Source organism: Tachypleus tridentatus, chromosome 9 (assembly GCF_004210375.1).
Source record: "Tachypleus tridentatus isolate NWPU-2018 chromosome 9, ASM421037v1, whole genome shotgun sequence".
Classification (NCBI taxonomy): domain Eukaryota; kingdom Metazoa; phylum Arthropoda; class Merostomata; order Xiphosura; family Limulidae; genus Tachypleus; species Tachypleus tridentatus.
The window spans coordinates 153,003,528-153,015,244 of NC_134833.1; the positions used below are offsets into that span (position 1 = coordinate 153,003,528).

At 34.2% G+C, this 11,717-nt stretch overlaps 2 protein-coding genes across 3 annotated transcripts in view; one reads left to right on the forward strand and one right to left on the reverse strand.

Annotated features, from left to right (window-relative positions):
- LOC143226939 (WD repeat-containing and planar cell polarity effector protein fritz homolog) overlaps window positions 1-11,239 on the forward strand; it is a 50,309-nt gene extending 39,070 nt beyond the window's left edge. Inside the window, exons 15-16 of the mRNA XM_076458496.1 lie at window positions 2,116-2,230; window positions 10,898-11,239. Coding sequence (XP_076314611.1) covers window positions 2,116-2,230; window positions 10,898-11,130 — 348 coding nt within the window. The 3' untranslated portion in view covers window positions 11,131-11,239. The remainder of the gene's footprint in view (window positions 1-2,115; window positions 2,231-10,897) is intronic.
- LOC143227279 (uncharacterized) overlaps window positions 1-11,717 on the reverse strand; it is an 87,917-nt gene that overhangs the window by 53,429 nt on the left and 22,771 nt on the right. The gene's annotated exons all lie outside the window — the stretch shown is intronic.

Sequence of the window (11,717 nt, forward strand, 5' to 3'; positions counted from 1 at the left end):
TATCTAATATCTGTTTATTATTAACTCTGTCAATGTGGGGTCAATCTATATGACTGACTACATGACCTCTTTGTATACTCCTTTAAAGTCTTTTTAGATTGATGCTTCAAATTCTCAACATACTGTGTATATCTTCACAAACTGTGACAAATTTTTGTGGTGTATTTCTAATAAAATAAAATAAAGATCTGCCCATAAATATATTGAGTATTTGTTTTGAATAGTCCATGTGCAAAGTAATTTTCATGTTAAAATTAAAAAAACTTTTCCTAATTTCAAAACTTTTTTTGTGTAATCTCTGTGATCTCCTAATACATATCAAATGTTTTTGTTTTTTTTTCAGTAGAACTTGACAGTTTACATGTTAGTTTTTCTAACCTAACTCAAAACGGGATTGGTAAATCTGACCGACCTTGTAACCACCAAAATAAAAATCTAAATTACCCTTTTTCTCTTTCCATAATGACTTTGCACTTTAAAATAAAACACATTTGTATATCTTAATTAGCTCTAAGTTTGTAACAATATACATTTATTTATAATTAAATATTATTGTTTTATTGCCCTTTGAACCATGACTAACTACTGTCTGTGCACTTGTAAGTTGTAAATCACTCAAGGAATTTGTAGCTCAAGGTATGCTATTGAATTACATTACCCATGAGCTATTACAATTAGTGCAAGCAGCTTCCATGCATGCCTCTTTAAACATTTTTATTTATTTTACTGAACTTAATCTTAACTAACCTAAAAATATCCTGATATTTACAGTTTAATTGCTTTTAAAAGTATTCATAAAGAGTAAGCATGAAGAACAAGAAATAAAACACTTATACTACTATTACAAATTATTATAAATTTGTAATGTATTATTATTGCCATAAAACATTCAATTATGTGAACAAGTTTTCAAGTTCAGTATTATATACAAGTAACAGTTTACAAAGATGAAAAACAAACTTGTTATGACAACATGGTTTGGCAGAGCTAGACTTTGCTGACTGGCCGGTGAGCTCTTGGGCAGATTTATTACCTAGTGGACTTCTTACTGATAACATAAACAAACTGCTGCTCTTCTCATGACACCTTGTTTGGTTTGGTCTTTCTGTAACTGACCATGACCAAATATCATTGTTAGGGCATTGGTGCAGAACCAAGATAGATTTGAGTTCAATTAGATAATGCATCTTACATCATAAGTTGGCCAACTAGTAAGATACAAATGACTTGGTTCACTTTTAGTTCTGTGTTCAAGATGTAAAATCTCATACGTTATGAATTGTTTATAAATCACGTGATTCGTCTTTCATAGACTAATACATTTATGATGCAACTATTAGAATCAACTTAAGCAATGTTTCCTGTTCTGAAAAAAATTACACAATAGAAAAAGTAATTTTTTCTGTAATAACAATAAATGAAATTATAGTCCAAATATAAACATTCCCTATGTGCTTTTATTTTATTTAACTGCCCGTACTAACTTCAAGCGTTACTTTAAGGGTAGTGAAATCATTTCCATCTTTAAGAACTATTACCATTCATCCATTAATTAATCAACTCTCTCAACACGGGTTTTGTCAGTATGACCAATATAAGTAATTTAATTACTTTTTCAAGGGGTGGTGATTAAAAGTAGAGAAGACAAGATAACTATGTTACATGTATGTGTCATAGTAGGGGAAATTCAGGACTTTTAAAAATATTTCCTTGTAGAATTAGGAACTAAAATTTGTTATCAAAATGTGGATTATTTGTTAAGATTTTATGTTATATTAATTGGTATAACATAAACAAATAGTAGTTTAATAAAATTTTGGACATAGAACCTTCTGTCATGCATAGTAAAGGATACCTAAGGTCAAAGGGTTAAAACTTGCATTATATTACATTTCTTTTGTTAACAGATAAATATTCAATAAAGTTCTTAAAAGACTGATGACTTACTATCCTTCCTAAGATTTGTTAGCAAGAAACAAAAGATTGGTAAAATATGATCTGTTTTGTTTCTAGACCACCAGATGTTTTGTTACTGGTTTCCAACAAATAATGGGGTTATTTATAAATTTATTATGAAATCTTTGGTTTTTTAACCGTTATAACTATTCCCTACAGGCTGTTTGTCTGTTATTGAGCTTAGACTGGAACAGACAAGGGGAATTGTGCCTGAAATGTTTGAACTGCATTTGCAACTGGTTGCTACGAAAACCTTTGAATCAAGACAGGGAAGGTATGTTGTGTGTGAGATGTTTAAATTGTATTGTTCACTGGTTACTATGGGAACTTGTGTCAAGACAAGGAAGGTATGTTGTGTGTGAGATGTATAAATTGTATTGTTAACTGGTTACTATGGGAACTTGTGTCAAGACAGGGAAGGTATGTTGTGTGTGAGATGTTTAAATTGTATTGTTAACTGGTTACTATGGGAACTTGTGTCAAGACAGGGAAGGTATGTTGTGTGTGAGATGTTTAAATTGTATTGTTAACTGTTTACTATGGGAACTTGTGTCAAGACAGGAAGGTATGTTGTGTGTGAGATGTTTAAATTGTATTGTTAACTGGTTACTATGGGAACTTGTGTCAAGACATAGAAGGTATGTTGTTTGTGAGATGTTTAAATTGTATTGTTAACTGGTTACTATGGGAACTTGTGACAAGACATAGAAGGTATGTTGTGTGTGAGATGTTTAAATTGTATTGTTAACTGGTTACTATGGGAACTTGTGTCAAGACAGGGAAGGTATGTTGTGTGTGAGATGTTTAAATTGTATTGTTAACTGGTTACTATGGGAACTTGTGTCAAGACAGGGAAGGTATGTTGTGTGTGAGATGTTTAAATTGTATTGTTAACTGGTTACTATGGGAACTTGTGTCAAGACAGGGAAGGTATGTTGTGTGTGAGATGTTTAAATTGTATTGTTAACTGGTTACTATGGGAACTTGTGTCAAGACAGGGAAGGTATGTTGTGTGTGAGATGTTTAAATTGTATTGTTAACTGGTTACTATGGGAACTTGTGTCAAGACAGGGAAGGTATGTTGTGTGTGAGATGTTTAAATTGTATTGTTAACTGGTTACTATGGGAACTTGTGTCAAGACATAGAAGGTATGTTGTGTTTGAGATGTTTAGCTTGTATTGTTAACTGGTTACTATGGGAACTTGTGTCAAGACAAGGAAGGTGTGTTGTGTGTGAGATGTTTAAATTGTATTGTTAACTGGTTACTATGGGAACTTGTGTCAAGACAGGGAAGGTATGTTGTGTGTGAGATGTTTAAATTGTATTGTTAACTGGTTACTATGGGAACTTGTGTCAAGACAGGGAAGGTATGTTGTGTTTGAGATGTTTAGCTTGTATTGTTAACTGGTTACTATGGGAACTTGTGTCAAGACAAGGAAGGTGTGTTGTGTGTGAGATGTTTAAATTGTATTGTTAACTGGTTACTATGGGAACATGTGTCAAGACATAGAAGGTGTGTTGTGTGTGAGATATTTAAATTGTATTGTTAACTGGTTACTATGGGAACTTGTGTCAAGACAGGGAAGGTATGTTGTGTCTGAGATGTTTAGCTTGTATTGTTAACTGGTTACTATGGGAACTTGTGTCAAGACAGGGAAGGTATGTTGTGTCTGAGATGTTTAGCTTGTATTGTTAACTGGTTACTATGGGAACTTGTGTCAAGACAGGGAAGGTATGTTGTGTCTGAGATGTTTAGCTTGTATTGTTAACTGGTTACTATGGGAACTTGTGTCAAGACATAGAAGGTATGTTGTGTGTGAGATGTTTAAATTATATTGTTAACTGGTTACTATGGGAACTTGTGTCAAGACAAGGAAGGTGTGTTGTGTGTGAGATGTTTAAATTGTATTGTTAACTGGTTACTATGGGAACTTGTGTCAAGACATAGAAGGTATGTTGTGTGTGAGATGTTTAAATTGTATTGTTAACTGGTTACTATGGGAACTTGTGTCAAGACAGGGAAGGTATGTTGTGTGTGAGATGTTTAGCTTGTATTGTTAACTGGTTACTATGGGAACTTGTGTCAAGACAGGGAAGGTATGTTGTGTGTGAGATGTTTAAATTGTATTGTTAACTGGTTACTATGGGAACTTGTGTCAAGACAAGGAAGGTGTGTTGTGTGTGAGATATTTAAATTGTATTGTTAACTGGTTACTATGGGAACTTGTGTCAAGACATAGAAGGTGTGTTGTGTGTGAGATATTTAAATTGTATTGTTAACTGGTTACTATGGGAACTTGTGTCAAGACAGGGAAGGTATGTTGTGTCTGAGATGTTTAGCTTGTATTGTTAACTGGTTACTATGGGAACTTGTGTCAAGACAAGGAAGGTGTGTTGTGTGTGAGATGTTTAAATTGTATTGTTAACTGGTTACGATGGGAACATGTGTCAAGACATAGAAGGTGTGTTGTGTGTGGGATATTTAAATTGTATTGTTAACTGGTTACTATGGGAACTTGTGTCAAGACATAGAAGGTGTGTTGTGTGTGAGATGTTTAGCTTTGTATTGTTAACTGGTTACTATGGGAACTTGTGTCAAGACAGGGAAGGTATGTTATTGTCTGAGATGTTTAGCTTGTATTGTTAACTGGTTACTATGGGAACTTGTGTCAAGACATAGAAGGTATGTTATTGTGTGAGATGTTTAAATTGTATTGTTAACTGGTTACTATGGGAACTTGTGTCAAGACAGGAAGGTATATGTTGTGTGTGAGATGTTTAGCTTGTATTGTTAACTGGTTACTATGGAACTTGTGTCAAGACAGGGAAGGTATGTTGTGTGTGAGATGTTTAAATTGTATTGTTAACTGGTTACTATGGGAACTTGTGTCAAGACATAGAAGGTATGTTGTGTGTGAGATGTTTAAATTGTATTGTTAACTGGTTACTATGGGAACTTGTGTCAAGACAAGGAAGGTGTGTTGTGTGTGAGATATTTAAATTGTATTGTTAACTGGTTACTATGGGAACTTGTGTCAAGACATAGAAGGTGTGTTGTGTGTGAGATGTTTAGCTTGTATTGTTAACTGGTTACTATGGGAACTTGTGTCAAGACAGGGAAGGTATGTTGTGTCTGAGATGTTTAGCTTGTATTGTTAACTGGTTACTATGGGAACTTGTGTCAAGACAGGGAAGGTATGTTGTGTGTGAGATGTTTAAATTGTATTGTTAACTGGTTACTATGGGAACTTGTGTCAAGACAGGGAAGGTATGTTGTGTGTGAGATGTTTAAATTGTATTGTTAACTGGTTACTATGGGAACTTGTGTCAAGACATAGAAGGTGTGTTGTTTGTGAGATGTTTAAATTGTATTGTTAACTGGTTACTATGGGAACTTGTGTCAAGACAGGGAAGGTGTGTTGTTTGTGAGATGTTTAAATTGTATTGTTAACTGGTTACTATGGGAACTTGTGTCAAGACAGGGAAGGTGTGTTGTTTGTGAGATGTTTAAATTGTATTGTTAACTGGTTTATATGGGAACTTGTGTCAAGACATAGAAGGTATGTTGTGTGTGAGATGTTTAAATTGTATTGTTAACTGGTTACTATGGGAACTTGTGTCAAGACAGGGAAGGTATGTTGTGTGTGAGATGTTTAAATTGTATTGTTAACTGGTTACTATGGGAACTTGTGTCAAGACAGGGAAGGTATGTTGTGTGTGAGATGTTTAGCTTGTATTGTTAACTGGTTACTATGGGAACTTGTGTCAAGACAGGGAAGGTATGTTGTGTTTGAGATGTTTAGCTTGTATTGTTAACTGGTTATTATGGGAACTTGTGTCAAGACAGGGAAGGTATGTTGTGTTTGAGATGTTTAGCTTGTATTGTTAACTGGTTATTATGGGAACTTGTGTCAAGACAGGGAAGGTATGTTGTGTGTGAGATGTTTAAATTGTATTGTTAACTGGTTACTATGGGAACTTGTGTCAAGACATAGAAGGTGTGTTGTGTGTGAGATGTTTAGCTTGTATTGTTAACTGGTTACTATGGGAACTTGTGTCAAGACAGGGAAGGTATGTTGTGTGTGAGATGTTTAGCTTGTATTGTTAACTGGTTATTATGGGAACTTGTGTCAAGACAGGGAAGGTATGTTGTGTCTGAGATGTTTAAATTGTATTGTTGACTGGTTACTATGGGAACTTGTGTCAAGACAGGGAAGGTATGTTGTGTGTGAGATGTTTAAATTGTATTGTTAACTGGTTATTACGGGAACTTGTGTCAAGACATAGAAGGTATGTTGTGTGTGAGATGTTTAAATTGTATTGTTAACTGGTTACTATGGGAACTTGTGTCAAGACAAGGAAGGTATGTTGTGTGTGAGATGTTTAAATTGTATTGTTGACTGGTTACTATGGGAACTTGTGTCAAGACAGGGAAGGTATGTTGTGTGTGAGATGTTTAAATTGTATTGTTAACTGGTTATTACGGGAACTTGTGTCAAGACATAGAAGGTATGTTGTGTGTGAGATGTTTAAATTGTATTGTTAACTGGTTACTATGGGAACTTGTGTCAAGACAGGGAAGGTATGTTGTGTCTGAGATGTTTAAATTGTATTGTTAACTGGTTATTATGGGAACTTGTGTCAAGACAGGGAAGGTGTGTTGTGTGTGAGATGTTTAAATTGTATTGTTAACTAGTTACTATGGGAACTTGTGTCAAGACAGGGAAGGTATGTTGTGTGTGAGATGTTTAAATTGTATTGTTAACTGGTTACTATGGGAACTTGTGTCAAGACAGGGAAGGTATGTTGTGTGTGAGATGTTTAAATTGTATTGTTAACTGGTTATTATGGGAACTTGTGTCAAGACATAGAAGGTATGTTGTGTGTGAGATGTTTAAATTGTATTGTTAACTGGTTATTATGGGAACTTGTGTCAAGACAGGGAAGGTATGTTGTGTGTGAGATGTTTAAATTGTATTGTTAACTGGTTACTATGGGAACTTGTGTCAAGACAGGGAAGGTGTGTTGTGTGTGAGATGTTTAAATTGTATTGTTAACTGGTTACTATGGGAACTTGTGTCAAGACATAGAAGGTGTGTTGTGTCTGAGATGTTTAGCTTGTGTGAAGGTATGGAAAATATGTTTGAATTGTATTATTAATTGATTGCTATAGAAACCATTTAATTAAAATATGGAATATTTAGTTTACCTAGAACTGCTTTTTACAATTAAATTAGAATTTTGAAAATTCTGTTTTATTTCAAGATTAATTCTTTTTTTAACTAAACATCACTATAAGTTAAAAGGGTTTAAAAATTATGAACATTATTTTCAGTTAATTATGTTAGACTAACAAAACATGTACCTACTTTCAGTAGAAATCATGACACCAACACATCCTTGTGCACAATTGCTTTATTTTTATAATGTTAAAAGAAAAACATGCCTTACATTTTTCTGTGGACAGTGCGATCCATCATCTTTAGCAGGTGCTGGTACTAATGTGTATAAGAAATTAAGAGATGAAAATGTATTGAATGACCTCTCTTTTTTCATAGAAAATTCTATATTTATTTTCTCATCCAATGCAGTATTCCAACTTCATTCCTTGCTTATGGTGTCTACTGCTAAGTGACATTTTTGGAGCAACCATAACTTTTAGCATTATCTTGGGTCAAAGCATGGAAGGGATGGGCCAACAAAAATGGTTTTTGTCATCAACATAGCTGTGGTTGGGGTGACAATGAAATTAATCTCCAGAAACCTTGGTTCACATTCACTGGAAGAAACGGGAACAGGGTGTGTTCCAAATATAAGTTTTCTGGAACCTTTTTTTCAGTGAAATACTGAAGAAATCTGCATATTGTATCTTACACTTAGCTGAAATCTCACTTATAATTTTCTGAGCTCCATCTCGCCAAATGTTAAATGAGCATCAATATTTTTAGGCCAGAGATTTTATCCAGCACTCTTGCACACTGTGTTATCTCCATCTTCACTATCAAGTAACCTATTTTTAATCAGTTTTTTTCACAGTTCTGTGAAAAGTTTCCAGATTAATTGTTTTTACAATCTGTTGTGGAGTGAAACTGCCAGGAAATTAAGATTTTTGGCAGTATTTTTATAATATAGGTTTGGAATCATCCGTCCTTTAAATGTTTGAACAAGAGCTTTTATCTTTTGACCTGCCTTGTACAAGTCAGTATCACACTCTTGTAAGTCCAAACCGAATTTGATAATTCTTGGAAAGCATCACACATCAATCCTAAATCAATAGAAATTTTGTAGTTGTAATTTTTCACTGTAAGCTTTCAAATACATTTCTCTTTTATGTCTCTTGTTAAATCATGCTTCACTTCTTCACAAATGTTGCACTGGCACTTCATAGCGTTCTCAGATTGCTGAAACTGACTGGAAACTAGATACCATCCATCGAGTGCTTAATATTTAGACAGTTTTCAAAAGTTGAATCTCTAGCAAGCTCCCACACACACTTTCACTGTTATTTTCAGGTGACATCAGATAGAAGACATAAAGTTTATCAATAAACTCTTTAAATCTGTTGATCCCTGAGACTGATTTTACAGTGATACTGGCCCAAAAGTTCTAATCTGTGATTAGTACAGCACCACACAGTTAAAAAAGAACTTTATCTTTCACAAGTTTCTTTATTCCACTTTTAATCCATAACATCATGGTTGGATCTTCACATGTCTCTCAAATAGCTTTTCAGGTAGTCTTCATTCATTCTGTAAGACTAAAGACAACCAAGTAAAGAATCGGAAAATTACTTTTTGCAGCAAGGTTTTCAAGTTCAGTCAAGTCCAGAAATACATTTACCAGTGAGTTCATTCCATTATCTGGGATACAGGTTCAATTCTACACTATTAATGTAGATATAGTAAGTATGTTAATTAGTTGTTGTTTTTTTATTTCACCACTTACATGATTTATGATGTTAATACACGTGACACTGAGTGAAGGATTTGGTTCAGGTCAGATCCATTTAGTTTTTGTAATTCAGAATCAAAATTATGAAATAATAGCTTTTCTTTTGCTACCTTATATTCTGTGTGAAACATTCATGTATTAATCATCTTTTCATGAGATAAACCTTTCACATAAACATTTTCAATGGTCTCTTTTTCAGCTTCAGCCATCAATTTTACCACAGTTTCTTTGTAATTGAAACGTTTGGTTCCACAAAGTCAGAGTTCTTTCTGTTGACTTTAACAAAAACAAGTTTTTTCATTGTTGACCCATTCTTTAAAAAACATTCATTCCTGCCTTCATTTCCACTATAAACGTTCCAGTTTTATGGCAAGGTGTACTACTAATTTTATTATTTCTAGTATTCAACCAACTGTATTTCCTGCAAAAATCTTTTTTTTTTGTTGTTGGCAGTCCAGTTGCTAGGCCAGTTGTTGTCAGGTAGCTTGTGGACACCAAATGGACCAAGAACAGAAACTGTCACTAACACTATTAATTCCTGTTCTTGGGTTGGTTCCTCACGTATTCTAGCTTTTTTATTTATAGAATATCAGAAGAAACTTGTAATTGGTTTCATTTTTATGTTGGAGTGTTTTCTGAAGACACAGTAAAAAGGATATACACTTCTGGCCACAATAAAATCAAAGCACAGTAGAAGATAAAAACACACACACACACTCAGACTGGTAACATCACCTCAACTGAGCATGTCAGACCAAAACAACTTATACCCGAGATTCACGTGCATGCATATGTTTTGTCTTGGCTGAGAAGGCGCTGTGCAATCAATTACTTCATGTGTCTACCTTGTGACTTATTTCATTTTAACAAATGTATAGTCCAAACCTGCATACCAGTCAGTTTGGCTTTTGGTTACCTGTTTCTCAGTCCCAAGTGGTCTCTGAACTCAGTATTACAACCACCCAGGCTGGCTCTCATCTGCCACTGCCCAGTTGAGTCTTGTAAGTCAAAATGAGGTCATAACCATGCTAACTGATGGTGGTCAAGTCTTATGGGTGTTAAAACAAGGTGACCATTGATGGTCTCTATTCACACCTCATGCTACACTGATGAATCACATATTCATTTGTACCACTTCTAGTTTGATATCCTTTTGGTTTTCTTTAAACAAGGTGACCATTGATGGTCTTTATTCACACCTCATGCTACACTGATGAATCACATATTCATTTGTACCACTTCTAGTTTGATATCCTTTTGGTTTTCTTAAAACAAGGTGACCATTGATGGTCTCTATTCACCCCTCATGCTACACTGATGAATCACATATTCATTTGTACCACTTCTAGTTTGATATCCTTTTGGTTTTCTTAAAACAAGGTGACCATTGATGGTCTCTATTCACCCCTCATGCTACACTGATGAATCACATATTCATTTGTACCACTTCTAGTTTGATATCCTTTTGGTTTTCTTGTGAACAAAAGATTTGTTTAAAGGGGAAAATTCACACATTCAGGTTTTGTCACCTTTCCCCTTCAATATGAAAAAATGATGCCAGTACACTGTACTGCTGTGTACCATTTCAAACCAAGTCCCAATTGTTAGGAGATGTGTGGAGTTTATACTACGGTAAATATTGTCCAATGATACTGTTTATAATATGCTCTATGTATACATACAGAGAAGAAGATCGCCTGTCCTTCTTTGTCTTCTGGAGATATTGGGTCATTTTGTACCAACAAAAAATGTAAAGCATGTTTTTATATTAATATCATAAGAATAAAGTCACTTTACATAGTAATGTTGATGTTGGGATTTTTACCGGGCATTTTTAGTTGTTCCCATTAATATAACGTTTTTTTAATAGATCTCCGTAATAATGTATAAAATACACGTGAGATGTGTGACAATATCCTGACTAAACGTTTGTTATTTTTGGGTAGTAGGAAACGTATTGTTGATTTACATTTATTCAATTTTCTGTAGTTCAACTAGAAGCAGCTCTTGGGAGTTTTTATGGTCCAAATGAACCACTTTCAGAAGTCATAATTCTGGAATATCGTGACCAAGTAGGACATCTTGCTCGTAGATTCTTTCACCATCTCCTCAGGTCAGCCCTTTCTGTGAACTGTAAATATTCCGAAAGCCCTAGAGAGGGAAAAACATTGTTGATTTTGTCTCTTCTTAAAGTAGTTAAGATACAGTGTGCTGTTTTGTAAGTCATATTTTCCAAAGCTACATAGAATACCGTCCAACCTTTGGGGGTGTTAAGATACATGCCTGTGTGATCTCTTACCCTGTTTTTAATAAAGTTTATCCAAGCTTAAACTTACCATGTAACCCAAACTGAAAAACCCATGCAACTCGATAAGTAGCCCTAGGTTAAAACCCAAGGTATTCAATTGTTACACAAGTTAAATACTCAAACAACACAGCTGGAAATGTTACCCAAATAGCTCTAAGTTATAAGAATAGTGGTTGGCTAATTTATTAATTGTTTTGATTTTAGAAAGTTTTTACCAAATTCAGTTTGAAAAATACAAAGATATGGTGGATTTTAACACCTGTGATTGAGGGCTTAAATCAAAAGAATGAATTCCATGAAATCCTGTTTAATTTTTAACGATCACAAGTGTGTGTACTACAAGTTAACATTTTCATTATCACTTCTCCAGGTGTTTCATTTCACAATAATTCGATCTTTTAATTTGTTTTCCGGTGATGAATTGATTTATGATCTGTCATTAAGTGTACAAGTGAAGAATTATCAGTCAAAAAAATGTATTAAATTTTGTTTTTCTTTTCA